The sequence below is a fragment of the Pimephales promelas genome, chromosome 7, assembly GCF_988280905.1.
Source record: "Pimephales promelas chromosome 7, fPimPro1.hap1.1, whole genome shotgun sequence".
Lineage (NCBI taxonomy): Eukaryota > Metazoa > Chordata > Actinopteri > Cypriniformes > Leuciscidae > Pimephales > Pimephales promelas.
The window spans coordinates 32,148,105-32,166,720 of NC_142775.1; the positions used below are offsets into that span (position 1 = coordinate 32,148,105).

Consider the following 18,616-nt stretch of genomic DNA (forward strand, 5'->3'; position numbering starts at 1 on the left):
TTAAGTGTTTTCATACTGACCCCTACAGGGCTAAGAATGACTGTGAAGAGAAATAGTCTCATACTGCTTGTCTGATCGTGATATAAAAAAATAAATAATGTGCTTCATTGAGCTTAAGGCATAAACTTATAAGCAGATTGGAAGTCACTAATAGGCTATTTCTAAATATTATAAAGCATCTTATGGTCAATAATACAAAGCAGATCATTAGCAAGAGTATAGGCTATTATATGTATGGGCGGTGTAGTCTTGATCATGGTAAGAGTGGGCTATTATTTGTGTGGTGTAGTCTTGAAGGAAATGCTTAACTTCCTGTGCCTAACAAGCATCAACTGTCAGAAACCAAATATCACACCTTTGAACACACTAGACGGTATGAATAATTGTGTTATTAGCATTTAAATAGGCTATGTATGTATGTGAGCATACAAACATTCAAATAAAGAGGAATTAACAACAATTCATCGACAGTTTTGAGGAACTTGTTTTTCAACAACTCATCTGCCTGTTTTTCCTGGTGAGCTATTTGCATACATCTGACATTAGTTTAGTGAAAAAATAAAATGAAACATTGAACAGACCAGTCTCAGAAAAGCTGTCGTGGAATAACAAATAACACACACAAATTAGACAGATATGAGATAGCAAAATGACCAGTGATAGAGTTGTAAACGTGCACACATGAAAATGAACGTGTCTTCGTTTCATGCTAGGAGGCAAATAAAAACCACAGAACTCAGGAAATACAAGCTCTCTGCTGTTGACTGCTTTACACTGAATCACTCTCTCTAACACTCTCCTGTTTTACGAATTCTGTCCTTACACATCTTTTTCTGTCTGATTGGCTATAGTTGGAAACTCTGGGTTTGGACCACACTTGCAGTTTCAGCAATCTGCAGTTTGTGGTTGTATCTTCACTATTTACACTGCGGCAAACCATTGAGCTTGTTGGGACTATGGGAAATTTATGTTGCAAACGAAGGTAGGGCATCTGTAGAGCTTGATGATTTACTGAGATGTACTAAAAGTCTATTCAGTTTCTGTTTTATTATTCATATTATTAGTATTGGGAATTATTAAGCAATATAAGTTATGTCGTAAAGTCTAATGGCTGAGTGCTACTTTTTCTAAATGTTTTGGAAATGGAAAATTGCATTGTGCATGTGACTTTATATAATCTACTTTTGACTTTATATAATTTATATATTTTTATCCTTAGGAATAAGAAACTTGAAAGAGCTGGTAAGAGAATTTACTCTGATAATAATATACTCTGAAATAGCATGTACCAGCAATACATTTTTACTTGAGTAGGCAAACCTTTGGCAGAGATTCAAGCATGCATTCAGTTTTATGTCAAAGTTGGTGTGGTTCACACAAAATGCAACACTTCTTTTAGCTAACAGTCAATTTTGTGAGGATGTACAACTGCTAATACTCATTGTGTACAGTGAATGGCTACATTGTGAAGTGACTATTTATTGACATGTAATTTGTATGTTTTGTTTAGAAGATAATGACAATCAGACAGCAACAGCAGCCGACACAAAGGTAAGAATGCCAATAATTAATAATGTTAGAAGTTTAATTGAGTGTTTATTTGACTCTTAAAGAGTTAGATCACCTAAAAATTCTGTCAGTTCTCACCCTCATGTTGTTTCAACCCCGTAAGACTTGTGATCATCTTCGGAACACAAATTAAGATCTTTTTGATGAAATCTGAGAGCTCTCACTCCTGCTCTCACTAGGCTGCTGGGTAATTGCATCTGCCGGCCCAGAAAAGTTAGTAAAGACATCATTAAAATTGTCAAGTGACTACAGTGGCTCAACTATAAGTTTATAAAGTGACGAGAATACTTTTTGTGCACAAAAAAACCCCCCGTCAAAAATGACGACTTTATTCAACTATACATTTTCTTCCATGTGGACCTCTGACGTGAGAGCGCCACGACACATGCGTAAGAACTGAGATGATGACGCTCACGATCATTTGATGGGAAAGTGCGAAAGGTAAGCCATTCATTTTGCGGGATTGGTAAGGCACTTTTAAACACTACATCGAGACCCATCTGCACCATCTTCTCAGTTCTTGTGCATGCGTCGTGACACTCTCGTGAACTCACGTCAGGGTTCTACTGAAATAGTTTAACCTGTATAGTTAAAATTATATTTTCATTGTATGTATAGTATGTAGCCCTACTGATGTTCAAACTCGCACATCTTATAAAATCATGTTAAAACATGAGGGCGTTAGTTTAGATCTTTGTCAGTTTCATCATAGGTATTTTTGGTTACCTCTCAAAAAAAAAACGGTTGATGTGTTGGCCTGTTTTGCATTTGGGGGATTCATGAAGTCTCCTATGAATGAGTCTTTTTAATGTAGTATTCAAATGATAAACATTTAGTCACAGCGTTTTTTCCTGTTTCTTCAAATGATGCCAATGTGACAGAAATAGAATTCAGGTGGGAAAGGATGTCAAAGTGTCAAGAGAATGACTTGAGGTGAAACTTACATAACTTACGATAAATTTATGATGCTGGTATGCCTATTAATAAATAGAAACCTTGAATGCGAGAAATGTATTTCATAATTTAGATATTTTACAACATTGATAAAAGCATATAAATAATGTCTGGACAATCCAAATAGAAATCGTATTCATGGGAGTGCTGTCAATGTCAAATTCATAAATAATGAATATAGTAATTTAGAAAAAAATGTGAAGGGGTGCTCTTCAGTTACAAGTGGCTAAGAAGAGCGGCAGGCCTCTAAATGCAGTTCCCTGAATGAGCTAAAGGCAACAAGGTTTATATTCACTCTAAGCGTGGTCAAATTGTGGATGTTTCTTTTCTCTCATATTGTATTTATGAGATAAAAACATGGATGAACCAAAACATTTTGTGCCTTAATAGTGATAAGACTGATGTCTTGCTTATTGGCTCTCTCAGCTTCGTAAAGCTGGTACACTGATGTTACCCATAGGCTACATGGCTCTGTTTTGGAGCTCCAAACAAAATTTAAAAAAAAAAATTACGAGTTATATTTTATTCGAGTTTGTCTTTGACCCACATGTGCAATAGATAGAATTCCTTTTTTCATCTCAGAAATATTGCTAGAATTTGCCCTATGCTATCTTTTCCTATGACTGAGAGTCTAATCAATACTGTTGTTTTTCCCACATTGACTTCTGCAATGCACTTCTTGCTGGGGTTCCTAAAACCACACTCAACAAATTGTAATGTGTGCTAAATTCTGCTGCTGATTGGAGTCAGAAGAAATGAATATACGTTTCTTCAAAACTAAAGTCCTTGCACTGGCTCCCAATCAGGTTCCATGTTGATTTTATGCTCACATTAAAGGCAATGTGTCACAGGTTTGGTGCGGGTAGAAACAGGCTGAGGCAAAACCTCAGAATCAAAGATTTACTATTTCAAAAATAAAACAAACTGGTACAGATAAGCAGGAAAACGGGCAGGAACACTCACAAAAACTCAGAAACATACATACAAGAACCAAACAAGACTAACTGAACAGAAGGAGACTAAATACAAGCAAGAATCAAACATAACAAGGTGAAAACAGGTGACACGGATGAAGAAAAACGATGAACAGGCTGGTAAGTGAGGGAGTGAGTTCAGGTGTGGAGACGAGGAGGATTTTGGGAAGTGTAGTGCAGAGACAAGGACAGACTGGTGCAGATGAAGACTGTGACAGTCTGCCCCCTCAGTATCTGTCTGCGCTTTTTTAACTGTATATCCCCAAGCGTCATTTGCATTCCCCTGTTTTTTTCACCGACAGGGCCGTATTAAGAGTTCAGAGGCCCCATAGGCACAATGTTGTAGGCCCCCTCTTAGGCAGGCCAAATGTATATTTTGTCTAAGGACATTTTATATGGTATTTCAACACTATCTCACGACCAATTCGTACGAATTCGACGCATGATTAAAAAGTGGCTAATTCGTACTAATTCGTACGACCTCACTCGTACTAATTCGTACGATTTGTCTAAACCCACGTGATGGTTAGGTTTAGGGGCGGGGTAAGGGGTAGGTCATTCGTACGAATTCATACGAATTGGCCAATTCGTAAAATATGTACGATTTAGCAAAATCGTATTAATTCGTACGAGTGAGGTCGTATGAATTGTTACGAATTAGCCACTTTTTAATCATTCGTCGAATTCGTACGACTTGGTCATGAGATCGGGTTGGGTATTTACAGTTTTACTGCTTAAAAGGAACTTTGTTGTACTATGCTGGAGTAAATCATAAATGGTTCATAAATGGCCGTTCTTTCCCATATGAATTTGTAAAACTATGTTGGTTCATACCGAAAACTGGTGTATATTTTTGTTATGATATTAATTTTTAAAATACTGCCATATCGATGTATTTAATTAGACAACGTTCGGAACGAATGTTACGCTGCACGACACTGTTTCAGACAGTCCCTTTACAATGTTGCACTTCTAAGCAGCGACGCCGGTGAGGCGAGGGTAAATCAAACAGCCGTGCTCTGGTGTTACGTTACAGGGAAAGTGGATGCTGCAGAACTATGGCGTTATTTTCCTGTTAAATGTCGAGAGCTCACTATTGTAGCGCGAAAGTGAATTAATATAATGCGCGAGTACGAATTTGTCTGCTCGCGCGAGGAATATCGCGCAAACGCTCTCAGATACACGCTGCTCTTGTAAGAATAGGTCTATTTTCTCTGGGCTCGCTCAGAGAATCCTGCACTTAAAACGTATTCAGTGCAATCGCGCATCTGTCCTCTTCCCCTGCTAAGCGGCGTAAATTTTAGGTTATACGAACGTTTCATAACGTTCCCATTAAGTTATAAAAACGTTATTTATGAATGTTCTAGGAACATTCAAAATGTCCAGGTTTTTTAGACGTTGTATTAACGTTCTTGCTTGGTTATACGTAAGAATGTTATTAGAACGTTATGAAATAAAAATTTTAGGTTATACTGGGTGCTATTCTATTCTACAATATTAACTAATGATATCAAAATAGACCATCCTAAGTCAATTTATTGCTCTATCAACCAGTATAAAATGCTTTGAACACCTGATTATTCATGAAAAAAAAACGTCATAAACCGGAAAACTGGCTTAATAAAAAAAAAAAAAAAACGTGATGTAAATTTTTGGTCAAACTGCCGAGCACTACCACTGTGGCTTTACGGGGATTCGGGGGCATGCAAAAAAAAAAAAAATACGTTTTAAGGTTAAATGCATCGATATCGTGCTCTTTGAGAGATCAAAATTAAGAGCTTCAACCCATGAACTGCTTGTAAAATCCATATAGCCTATAAATGTACTGATGTAAAACACAATTAAATGGTTTGGTGTCCACTATTACGCTAGAGATTTAAATGTCACGCATGAGTTGAAATTATTTTAAAACATTTTACATTGTTACTTTTCATGCAGTTAGCGTTTCTAAATTTATTTCAACTTTCAACTTTCTGTGTAATTTTTGAGGACTGGTCAGGATTTAACTTGTTTAATAATTCATAATATTTTGACAGTCCACATTTCTAAAAGTCTAAAAGGCCATTAGAGTAGCATTAATGGGAAAAGTGTACTACAATGCATTGGAGTGTAGGTGGTCAAAGGTTTAGCTTCGACAGTTACGGTATTTTCAAGTCATGTCAGAAAGAATATATTCATGAGATAAAATGCACATGAACATCAGCACAACTTGTAATTGTGAGTTTTGGAAACTTTGGACTTTCTTAAGACTTAAGAGTAGGTGCATGATGGTGAGAAAACACGTCAGAGGCAATAAATGCAGATTCTGCCTTAGTGAAAAATACGGTGGCTGAGAGAGCTCAATGTGCTGGCACTAAAGAAAACACATGCAAATAGAAAAACACTCGCAAATTACGAAAACATCTTCATTAGTTTCACATGTGCTCCAAATACTCACAACAAAACCAAATACAGAAACACGCTACAAATAGAACAGACCACAAAGGAAATGTTTCCAGGGGACCCCAATAAGTGACGAACCCGGGTTCAAAGTCTACATTTTCATTTATTTATTAATTTTTTACTTTTTTTTTTTTTTTTGCAAAACATACAGAGATGACATGTTCATGACATACAACTGTGTATACAATATATAATCTACCTGTATATGTTCAATGTCATCAGAATACAGAAAAGAAGAGTAACAAAGCTGAAAATTAAAAAATGTAAAAATAAAAATAAACAACATGAGGGTAAGATATTAATCTATACATCAGTTACATTGATTGTACAAATTTTGGCATGTTATGTTTAAATACGTTTCATAGTAAATGTTAGGTAATGCAGGGTCCAAAGATGGGCACGTTTTAAAGTTCAGACACTCACACACAGGCTATATAACGTGCATTTTGAAAACTTAAAATGTATATTTAATTGCAACAGTTATGTTAACATCAATAATAATAAATGTTTGTCGTAAAACAGCTATTCAACTGATGGAAACGGTGCTGTATGTCATGGGAACATCCCAGGTGAAAATAATGAAGAAATTACGTTGTCTTTTGTTGTTCCCTTCACCAGTGCGTTCCAAATGGCTACATAATGGCACACAAGTGCCCTACTTTCTTAATATTAAGCCTGTGTTTGATATCAAGTAAAAAATTAGTTGTGTAACACTTATTTCGATAGTCCACTTTATTTATTTTTTTCCTTTTTCTCTTTTTTTTTTTAATTTTTTTTTTTCACCCACCTCCACCCCCCCTCTTCGGAGGACAACTTTATCTATATACACATATACATACACACACACACACATACACACATATATATATATATATATATATATATATATATATATACAGGACAGATACAGAAGCTTTTTTTTTGAATACATACACAATATATTGTCTATGTGATGCACAGATTATGAGCTAGCTTGGGCTGATTGTCAGATGCTAGACTGGTCAGTCGATTGTGACCTGGCGTGTGCTGGTTGTTAGATGCCAGATGGGTCTAGCTAAATTGACTTAGGCTGGTTGCTGGATGCCAGACTAGACCACGCAATGCAAACTGTCTTAGGCTGGTTGTTGGATGCCAGACTGGACCACAGATCTTAAGCTGACTTGGGCTGGTTGTTCGATGCCAGATTGGTCCACTTTAGACATTCTACTAACTATACTTAACTTTGCAACAACGTCAACTTACTCTCATTAGATTATTAGTCGACTGCATGCTTGATATCTGGTACTAAGACTTTATTTTGATGGTCCGCAACAGATATTCCACTGACTATGAGTAACTTGGCAACTACAAGTAAACTTATTCTCCTAACCCGAACACTAACACCCAATACTCTAATGCAAGTTAGTTGACATGTAGTTGCAAAGTTACTTATAGTTAGTATAATGTCTAAAGTGGACTATCAAAATAAAGTTTAACCATTAGAAGTACCTATTTAGTATACTAAAATTACAATTGCAGTGTATTTATATTAAGTACATGTAGTATACTTAGCATAAAATAAATGTATTTAAAATACATTTTAGTATATTTACCTTTCACTGAGGGAACTAACAAGGAAACACAATTCTAATGCATTTATTAATCTTTGTTAGTGACATTTTTTACATTTACTGATACATTTTTTAATCAAACTGAGGTGACAAGAACTAACAATGAACTGTTGTATTTTTATTAACTAACTTTTTAGTTAAGGCATTACCTACTGAAACCTTATTGTAAAGACCACCACCCTGATTTATTCTGCTTAAGACACACAATATGACAAAATCTATGTACAACTCTTTTTTTTCAAGGAAGTTGTATTAAACAAACAATAAATAATAAATAAAATTGTAATAAGAAAATGTTGAATAGTTTGATTTTAGCTCAAAGTTCACAGTTTCTCTGACAATACCCCATTGTTATACATGTTATAGCCTTAATCACACACTAACGCAATGGACACTGACACTTTTTTTTCAAATGTCAGTTAAAAGACGTCTTCCTCGATCATAAAGGCTTGTGTTTTCTTTCTGACCCACACAGACAGAAGATGTCCTATATGCCTCTATTGACCACACTACCATCCATCCAGAAAGGCCTGTTCAAAAATTGGAGGATAATGATTGTGATTATGCCGTTGTAAAGCTCCCTCAAAACACAACAGACATGGCCAAGCAAAAAAGCAATGAGGACTGTTCAGATGATTATGTGCTCATGGGCTGAGCATTAAAATACTTATGTGGCTGAAATCAGCACATTCAGCAGGAATGGACACCTGAGAAATTGAGCCCTTGTTGACTTTGTATAGGATGGAATGATTATTATTATTATTATTATTATTATTCATTTTAATTAATTTATGGAGGTTTTCATTTCATGTCTGTTTTTTCCCCCCACTGCATATTTACAACATGAAGTATAACATATTAAAGATTTTTTATATATATAATTTGATGCATTGTCAGTAATGTGAACAGTGAATAAAAGCGCATATTATGTTTATCTTCCTATATGTGTATGTGTTATATAAATTTGACTAATGAAACTGAAGAGAGATTTATATTTTTCTAATGATTCCTAGTTCTCGGTCATCAAAGAGGAATCAAATGTGTTTAGTATGATTAATAAATACACTGTAAAAAATAAACTTTTGTTTGACTTTTGTAACATTTTAAGTCAACTCGAAATAAAGCTGTATTATTGAAATAAAGTGTCAACTTGTATGTTTGGTTATCACAAGAAGTTAAATCCAGGAAAATCATTATTACGCAACATTTTAAGTTGTACACTCTAAAAAATGCTGGGTCGTTTTAACCCAATATTGGGTCAAATATGGACAAACCCGAAATGTTGGGTTAAAAATGTAATGTAAAAATTTAACCCAATGGCTGGGTTAGTCCATATTTGACCCAAAGTTGGGTTAAAACAACCCAGCATTTTTTAGAGTGTAAGAAAGTTAAAAACTTGAGAGAAACAACAACAGGGTTAATTGTCACATGTGTCGTGTAAATAACTACAGGTCCAATTTTCTATGTTTTGATGATTTCCAAGATGCATTTCAATTTCATCAACAATTTGTGCTTTTAACTTTTAAAAAGCCTAAAAATGGCAGAGTATTTTGGTCTATTGGCAGAGTATTTTGTGACAACTTTCCCCACACACTGTAAAAAGTATTTTCATGATTTGTAATCACAATATTTTTTCTTTTGTCAAATCAACTTAAATAATTTATATAGTTCAGATAACATAATATATTGAGTTTCTGATGATTAAATCAATCTCCTTCATTATATTAACTCACTTTTTCCATTTCAACGAAATTAAAATTTTAAGGCAACCAGGTTACTTAATTTTTTAAGTTATACCAACAATATTTTTTACAGTAAATTGTATCTTTTTTAGTCAATATGTAGAAATGTCCAAATAGCTTTCTTATATAATAGCCAAGAAATGTACCTGTACATGAATCAATTCTCAAAAATAAATCTACCATGAGAAATATTAGTTAAAGTTAATTGTGAGAAGAAGCCAATACTCAATTTATAAATATAGAGTTAAGATTTAATCATGATGACCGAATATTTACTTTTTTCGGTTTTACACCCCTGTTAATAGCTTTAATAAAACTTATCAGCACCATGACAGGTAAGGCGAGACTGTGAGGGAAAGACTTATACAGTGTTTTCAATGGTATCTGCTAAAAAGCACTCCAAGATTACTTGTAATGTTGTCTTGAGTTTTTTGTCTACTGACATTTCTTGGAAAGGTATTTTTACTGTGTTTTGTCAGCAGAACAATCCAAAAACACTTTAAATAACACAACCCATGAAAGAGATATACGACGTCTATCCCTCAGTCTCACAGCCTCACTTTCACTCCCATTAAAAAACAAAGACGACGATGCTGTGAATAAGGTCTATAGAGGTTTAAAGAAACGTATACTACCAATAAACAACCACTTGAGGGAGCAATCTGCTTTCGTGTTGAATTAAGTAAATTGTGAGACAGGTTCAAAGCTTGGGGAGTCCCACAACAACATCAAAAAAGATTTTGACCCACCAGTTTCAGTTTCTGCAGGAGTATCAGTGTGATATCTGAGGGCGTACCTGGTCTTCTGTTTCCAGTAACAAGCATTCAGATACTATAGGTATACAATTACGGCTAAGTTTCCACATCGTTCCACTGAATCACTCTGAATCAAGGGGACAGTGTGACTGAGTGGGTCTGACTTGCCATCACCTGACCACAAATCTGACAATGTTACATTCTTAAGTAACACTGAGTTAAAAGCAGGTACCAAGTCAAACACTCATTATTTAACGTTTGGATTCAAGATAAGTGGCGTGCTCAATTCTTTTTTTAAAAAAGTTTAACCTGGGTGCTCTTCGGTCCAAGGTAGGACATCAAGGAAACAGTAGAGAAAAAAATCTCTGATGACCGAGGCACTCCTTCATTAAAATGTGCCATGCCCTGATGAAGGCTTCATGCCGCTACGCGTAGGCTTTTTAAATATGTCCGTTTAGGACATGTCATTTGTACAATAAAGACATTTTAATGAAGGAGTGCCTCGGTCATCAGAGATTTTTTACTCATTATTTAACATTGATCAATAATAGAAAGGCCTTTTTTTACAGATACAACCAACATCATTGGTTAAAAAAAAAATACTCTACACTCGTAATGCCTCTTACTGTTCTCCTAAGAACCTTTACAAGGACCAAAAGGGATACCATACATTTTGGTCCCCCAAAGAACCTCTCAATAAACAATCCTTAAACTAAGGTGTCATCTAACTGACAATTTTGACCATGTTTCAATATCGATGCTTTAGGCACCCTTTTATGTCACGCGACCCTAGGGCGTCACGTAACTGACGCTAAGGGAAAAGTCAGACGACGCGGTTAGGTTTAGTAGGTCTGGGGTAAGGTAAGGTTTAGACGCGATCCTAGGGCGTCATCCAACTGACGCTAAAGGGTGCCTAAAGCGTCAGATATTGAAGCATGGTCAAAATGCTTCATTTAACTGACGCCTTGGGATGAGAATGCTTTGAAACTAGGCCTAAGCATGTTTTTCTTAACGTGTAGACAACGCATTCTCACCCCAAGGCGTCACCTTTGACCATGCTTCAATATTTGACGTTTTAGGCGCCCTTTAGCGTCACTTACATGACGCGATCCTACGGCGTCATCTAACTGACGCTAAAGGAAAGCGTCTGTTAGAGGACGCGGTTAGGTTTAGGTGTGGGGTGGGGGTAGGGTACACGCGATCCTAGGGCGTCATTTAACTGACGCTAAAGGGCGCCTAAAGCGTCAGATATTGAAGCATGTCCAAATGCTTCCCAAGGCGTCAGTTAAGTGACGCCTTGGGGGTGAGAATGGGCTGGTGTAGAACATTTTATCAATCAATAAAAATATTTTAACAAAGGGTGTTTTTTTCTACTGTTAAGAACCTTTTGTGCACAATGGATGTTAATGGTTCTTTACGGAATCATAAATACCAATCAAGAACCTTTATTTTTGAGTCAGTGGATGTTCTTCTCACTTGGATCTTTTGAGAATTGTTCACTGGAACATTCTTTTATTGGCACAAAAATGGTTCTTCTGTGACATTGCTACAAAAAAAAAAAAAAAAAAAACGCTTATTTGGAACCATTATTTTTTTAAAAAGGTTGAGTTGATTGTATTTAACTCAAAGACCAAATACGAACATATGAAATACTGAAATGTGAAGTGATAAAAAAAAAAATGTATTTACATAATTTGAATCCTTTGCAATATTTAAAAACTTTAGTATTGTTAGCGGACAATGGGTTGATTTTGACTTTTAACTCTCAGAAAGGAAAGATATGTACAAATGTAAAAAGAACGATTAAATGATTAATATCTAACCAGGTACTGTCTACAAATCTACATATTAGTGATATCACTGATTCCGAAGTTGTCCCAGTCAGTCTTCATCATATACTGAGACAAATGTTCCTCTGTCATTATCGTTCACAATTTGACTCAGTGTGACTTTTGTTCCTCAGTCAGGCGCTGTTCGCATTGGGATGCTCTCATGAGATGACTGTTTTCCACTAGTATTGTTTTCAATGTGCAATTTTAACCACATAAATGTCTTTGCCCTCTTAATTTTCAGTGCTCTTCTGGCATCCTGTTTCATCATGAAAAGTGAGTGTGTGTTGTGTCGGTTAGGCATTGCAGAGTTCAGCTGAGGAGTTGTAGATGGAATTGACTCGCTGTATATAACTTGCATAAGGCTCCACCTCTTCCACATTAGTGGGCTAAACACACAAACATATGTTTTAATGAGCATAAAAAGCACTTTTACAATGGACCTTACATAGTGAATAACTGAGTGAACTAAACAAACAGGATTTGAGAGACGTCTCACCTGGGGTGGTTTGTCTTCAGCTGGTGGTGAGATTTTGGATTTGCAGCAAAGCATCTTCAATGAACTAAAGAGAACACAAAGACAATTAGATATCGATAAGACATTTCTGTGTTAATTAGTCATCATACCATGCAACGTGATTCAGCAGCAGTGAATCAAGACAGTTAAACAACCCACCTTATGTGCTTGCGTTTTCTGCATAGTAGGTAAGCTGCGGCCAGAGACGCAAGAATCAAAAAAACAGAACCGAGTGATATGCCAATAATTTCCCATGTAGATATTCTTGTTTCTTTTCCTGAAGAGAGAGAGAGAAGATTATTTCCCTTGTAATAATAATTTTAATTGAAGGTGTCATTGTTACAGTGTAATTATACATTTACTAACATTTAGTAAAAACATGCACTTACTATAGATTTGGGGTTAGGATTAGGGTTTAGTTTAAGGTTAGTTGCATGTAATTATGCATAATTTACTGTTATTACTATAGCAAGCGCATTTAACATGTAACCAGAGCTGTAAAATAAAGTGGTAACATTACATGCAATATATCAAAAAACACCTATTGTTAAAAAAATAAATAAATTAAGTAACACTTTACATTAAGGTCTCATTTGTTAGTAAATGCATAAGTTAACAAACTAATGATGAGTGAAATATTATTACAGCATTTATTAACCTTTATTAATATTAGTTGATAAAATATAATCGTTTGTGTTTTATTCATGTTAGTTCAAGTAATACAACTTTTAAAATGTTTAATAATGTATTATAAATTAGCATTAAGATTAATAAATGCTGTAGAAGTATTGTTCATTGTTAGCTCATGTTAAATAATTCATAAACTAAAGTTAACAAATAAAACTTTATTGTAAAGGGTTTTCATAAAGTCTCTAATATTATCAAAACCGATTAATATATATATATATATATATATATATATATATATATATATATATATATATATTCAAGCCACTGTACTAAATGTGGTCAAATTTGCTCCATATTTCATTGCAAAATATTTGTAAATTTGACCTTGTGGACATCTAGAAAAAACTCTCCTAAAAAAATTTCACACTATGACTGGTTTATTTGCTTGCATAAAATGAGAATTCTCTTATTTGTATGAAGGTCAAGACTATTTTCACCACATCTGAAATGTTGTGTTTAAAATACCTTGATTTTTGTTTTATATAAATGCCTAATATTTATATGTATTTGTTCTCTTTACTCATTATAGGTCTCATTTCATATAAAGCTTATATATCTGACACTGCTATGTCAAATTACAAAACAGAATTTACCACTGATCCACTTAAAAAACAAAAACAAAAAAAACAAACAATTGTCAATTCCTTTTAACATAAAGTTACCTTTGTGTTCACCTTTGTCATCTGTTGGAATATGCAGTGTGCTCTTCTGTCGCAGAGAGCCGGACACAGAGGGGTATGACGCCACACAGGTGAGGTCACTGATGGTCACATTATCAGGAAGTTGTACTCGACTCTCAATAATAAAAAACTTGTCAAGCTGCTTGTCTATGAAGGAAAAGTTCAAGGCAGGTTCCCAGTGAAGAGTGGGTTTCGTCTTTTTATATGTGGCCTCACAGACAGCAATCATCTGACCATGTTCAATGTCCAGACGAGTTTCCAGGCGGATAACTAAAACACAAAGAACTTTAATTGAATTTGAATATCAGTATGATATCATCATTATATTGCTAATCTTCATTGCTAACTCTATACTATTTTTTGTCATGATGACTGCAATGAAACAGAGAGATGTAAGTAATCTATCACTGAATGAAACTAGGTAATATCATTTGTTAGTGTTCAGTTAGTGGAATTTCACCTATAACCTGTGTTTTAAAATTTTCAGTTTTTACAATATTGTTAGAATAATTGGAAATTGTACTCACCGCTTACAGAGACATTTACACTTTTGCCTCCTCCTTTTATTGATAAATCACAATAGTAAAGTCCTTCATCTTCCATTGAAATCTTGGGAATGAATAATGAAACTCCATTTGAAGTGTTGTACAGCCTCTTTCCATCATTACAAGTGTTGTCCAGTTTGGTTTCTGAACCAAGATAACATTTTTTGCCCTGCATGCTGATGTTCCACACAATAAATATTAATTCATTCCATTTGACATCAGTGACATTATCGGCACACCATAAAGACACATCGCGTCCCTCCACAAAGATCTGCTCTTTGAAATCTGAAAGAAATCAAATATTTGTATGTAAATCAGATTAAATATTGGATTACAGTAAAATATGTTTACTAAATAGATCAATAAAACCGTGGTCTGCATTTGAAATATTCAAGTAAATTAAAATATAATTTAAAAAAAAAAACCCCCATAAATATACACGACTGGTCAAAAGTTTGAAATAATTAAACATTTTTAATGTTGTTGAAAAAATATCTTATATTCACCAAGTCTGTGTTAATTTGATTTTTAAAAAATACAGAGAATATAAACAATGGTATATATTCATATCTAATTTATTTCATATGACACATATACTTCATATATAATTTAGATGTATTACTGTTAGCACCGTAAACCAGCTCAATCTCTTCCATCTCAGATAGGGGTATTACTTTATTTTATTTTTACTCTTAACTGTTTTTATTTATATTGATTGCATTTACTGAATGAGCACTGTGCCACTGTTCGTCCGACTGTTACTGTACTTCATTTTATTTTTGATTCTAAATTGTTTTAATTATTTACTGTATTTTATTTTTTTATTATGATTTTTTTTATTCTAAACTGTTTTAATTATTCTGATTTCTTTTGATTATTTTAATTTCTTCCATGTAAAGCACTTTGAATTGCCACTGCATGTGTATGAAATGTGCTATATAAATAAACTGGCATTGCCTTGCTTTGCCTTACTGTTGTAACAAAGCTGAATTTTCTGCATCATTACTCCAGTATTCAATGTGACACAATTCTTCAGAAATCATTCTAATATTCCAATATTAATAAGAAACATTTCTTAATTATCATCAATGTTTTAAAAGGCACTGCTTAATACTGTATTTTTGGGTACATGTGATACCATTCAAAAGTAAGAATTAATGATAATAATAATAATAATAATAATAATAATTTATATAGTTAGTTTATTTTAAGGAGGCATTATATTAATCAAAACAGACAGTAAAGACATTTATGATGTTACAAAATATTTCCATTTCAAATAAATGCTGCTTTTAAATTTTCTATTCACCAAAGTATCCTGGAATATACAAATTTAACATTGATAATAATAAGGACCATGATTAATAATTCAGTATTCATCAATAAATGATGAATCATCAGAAGGATTTTACAGGAGTAAATTACAATTTAAATTATATTCAAATAGAAAAACGGTATTTTAACATTACCATACCGTTTTCACTGTATTTTTAATCAAATAAATGCAGCCTTGGTGAGCATAACAGACTTATTTCACAAACATTATATATATATATATATATATACATACATATTTTTCAAGCTTCAGGAGTGTAAAAAATAGGTATTATAATGCATAAAAAATGGCAAAACTTTACAATAAGGTTCATTAGTTAACATTTGTTATTGTATAAACTAACATGAGCTAACAATGAGCAATACATTTGTTGTAGTATTTCATTTGTTATATATATATAAATACAGTATTAATCTTTGTTAATGTTAGTTAATAGAAATACAGCAGTTCATTGTTTGTTAATGTTAGCTCACAGTGCACTAACTAATGTTAACAAATATAAACTTTGATTAATGTATTAGTAATTTGAAATTGATATTAACAAAGATTAATAAATGCTGAAGAAGTAGGCTATTGTTTATGCTTAATTCATGTAGTTCTAAGGTTAACTAATGAACTATATTGTAAAGCGTTACACTTTTTTTTCCCCCTCATCGCACTTATCTCTCCCTGCCATGCCAGACTACTTTTATACTTTGGTGTGTCATATCCTTTTTTAACCCTAAAAATAGTTACAACACAGAAGCTCTATCTGAAAACAGATGTAACACACTTAGCACTTTCCATCAATAGAGTTCACTTTAGCACCTCAAAACTTCAAGCAAGAGAAGCAGTTTTTTTTACAACTCTGTTGGAGGAGTAATTATCTCAGCATAAAAAGCAGCTAGTTTAAAAAACATTTAATGTGTGTATTCCCCCGCAAAATAGCGATTCTCTAAACAATTCATTAATGTTTTCCTAAGGTCAAGATCCTCTTTCACCTTTTATGCGAGTATTCTGTTGTACCCTATTCATGAAAAGTGCCAGTATATTTATATAAATGGAAAAAATAAATTATGAAAGTGTATATTGTCTGACCTGTCAGTTTTTGTTCAATCACATCCTCTTGACTCAGATGTGATGCAGTGTGTTCTCCTAGGACAGTTAGTGCACAGCATGTTAGTAACCGGTTAATGTGAGCGCTCAGCACATGGAAACAATCATTCACTCAAGTGGGTATTCTAGTTCATTTTTGTTACATTACATTAGTAAAAGTGGGATATTGAAGGCTTAGTACATAAATGTGTCGTGTTTCTTGTTATTGTTAGTCAGAGGTGTACAGTTTTGTACAAAGATTAGACAAACATTATTATTATAGCACAACAAGAGGAACGAGCCCTAATTCTGAAGAATACGTCGTTTGAACACCTGGCCCGAAGCAACGATTGCCATACCACCCCATCAACGGCATTCAATGGCATTATTGTAAACAGTCACACCACAAATGTCATTTGGTTCCAAGTAAATGGTTACATTTACTGTTCTAGATTTAGTTTCTTTTCAGGCTTCTGTCACCCTCAAAAACCTCAGCCACTCATCTCCCCCCGAGAATCCCCCCGAGAGGAAGAGCGCTTCGTCATGGCATGTCCTCTTAAAATAGCAACAAACACATACAGAAACAAACACAAAGCCTTCACATGCACGTGCAGAACAGATTCCTCATTCTGGTGTACATCCATTACAGTAAACTGTAAATGTCTTAGCATTTTAAAGTTCAAGAAACTAAAAGTAGACTTTTTCCAATTGATCAACTGCACACTTTTAATATACTTTGTCTGACTGAAAATTTTCACCATTAATCAAATACCCAAGTATTTTGGGACACATAAATATGAATTTAATTCAAAATAACAAATAAAGTGAAGTGACATCTGCCAACAACGGATGCTAGACTAAGAAGGCCAACTCGTCTAAATAGGCCTAAAGATCTAAAGAGTAGCACATTACAATTAAATTAAATTGAAACTCACCTCTTGTGTGACTTCTTGTCAAAAAGATGCTCAGGAGGACAACTACCGTCAATGTCTTACTGTTCGCCATCGCTACTGTACAAATCTCCAGTCAGATGCCTCTTCGCTTCACTTTTTTTGTCTCTGTACTCCCGGGTTATGCGGACTTAATACTTGCAGTCAAAGTACCTTTTTCATAAGAACTGAAATGCCAAGCATTCTCTTATTTTTTGACAATAAACTTAGACTGACTTTATCAAAGTCTTAAGAATAAAGTTATACATGCTGATTCGTTGAGCTTCGGAAGTTTTTCCCCATCTGTTTATCTCTCTATCTAACTTCACTCATTCTCTCTTTCCCTTCTCTGAGTTCTCCTCCTTTTGTTTCCTTCAGCAGTGTGACGCTGTTGTACACTCCTCCATTTTTTTTATCATTTCATATTCTTCTCCCACATGAAAATGCTGACTTCCTGTCTTGTTAACCACGGCAGTCATGTGAGAGCGTTTGCGTTAGTGCAAGAAGACTGCAGTTTGGCAGTGTGTGATGTGTTGAACTGATGTGTTGATAGTGATGTGTATTGCTTCATTTTGGTGTTTTATCTAGCTGGTAGAACGAATAGAGTAATGTGACCTTATAACATCTGTAATCTATGGTTCAAAAGAGAGATGAAAAGGCTGTTTGGATCATTTATGTAAACTGCCCAAAAGGGCCCACGTCACTCTCTCTGCACTGGCTGCCATTCGCTGCTCGTATTCAAGTTCAAGGCATTGACGCTTGCTTACAGATCTACCACAGGCTCAGCTCCGTCCTACTTTCACTCGATCCTACGAGTCTCCATCCCAACCAGAAGCCTATGATCGGGCAATGAGCGACGGCTCGTGGTACCATCACAAAGAGCCACAAAATCACTCTCATTCATGGTTGCAGGTGGAATGATCTCCCCTCCCTCAACCGGAATGCAGAATCTCTGACAACATTCAAAAGA

The 18,616-nt window shown here is 34.5% G+C and overlaps 2 protein-coding genes across 5 annotated transcripts; one reads left to right on the forward strand and one right to left on the reverse strand.

The window, feature by feature from the left end:
* The first annotated feature begins 340 nt into the window (after window positions 1-340).
* LOC120487329 (uncharacterized) lies at window positions 341-8,691 on the forward strand. 2 transcript variants are annotated; one of them, XM_039683645.2, is made up of 5 exons: window positions 341-517; window positions 852-982; window positions 1,220-1,242; window positions 1,511-1,551; window positions 8,025-8,691. In XM_039683645.2, exons 2-5 carry the CDS (start codon window positions 957-959, stop codon window positions 8,202-8,204), a joined length of 270 nt encoding a protein of 89 aa, XP_039539579.1. In that variant the 5' UTR covers window positions 341-517; window positions 852-956; the 3' UTR covers window positions 8,205-8,691. The 2 variants fall into 2 exon arrangements, with proteins under 2 accessions (XP_039539579.1, XP_039539578.1); XM_039683644.2 differs by lacking the exon at window positions 341-517 and having other exon boundaries at window positions 685-982.
* Window positions 8,682-18,083, reverse strand: LOC120487319 (uncharacterized). 3 transcript variants are annotated; one of them, XM_039683633.2, is made up of 7 exons: window positions 17,653-18,083; window positions 16,721-16,777; window positions 14,290-14,592; window positions 13,757-14,032; window positions 12,552-12,669; window positions 12,375-12,438; window positions 8,682-12,264 (listed from the first exon to the last, which is right to left on the reverse strand). In XM_039683633.2, the coding sequence occupies exons 1-7, from the start codon at window positions 17,720-17,722 to the stop codon at window positions 12,172-12,174; spliced, it is 981 nt and encodes a 326-aa protein (XP_039539567.2). In that variant the 5' UTR covers window positions 17,723-18,083; the 3' UTR covers window positions 8,682-12,171. The 3 variants fall into 3 exon arrangements, with proteins under 3 accessions (XP_039539567.2, XP_088989464.1, XP_088989465.1); XM_089133338.1 differs by having other exon boundaries at window positions 13,745-14,032; window positions 17,653-18,081; XM_089133339.1 differs by lacking the exon at window positions 16,721-16,777 and having other exon boundaries at window positions 13,745-14,032; window positions 17,653-18,081.
* Between the last annotated feature and the right edge of the window lie 533 nt (window positions 18,084-18,616).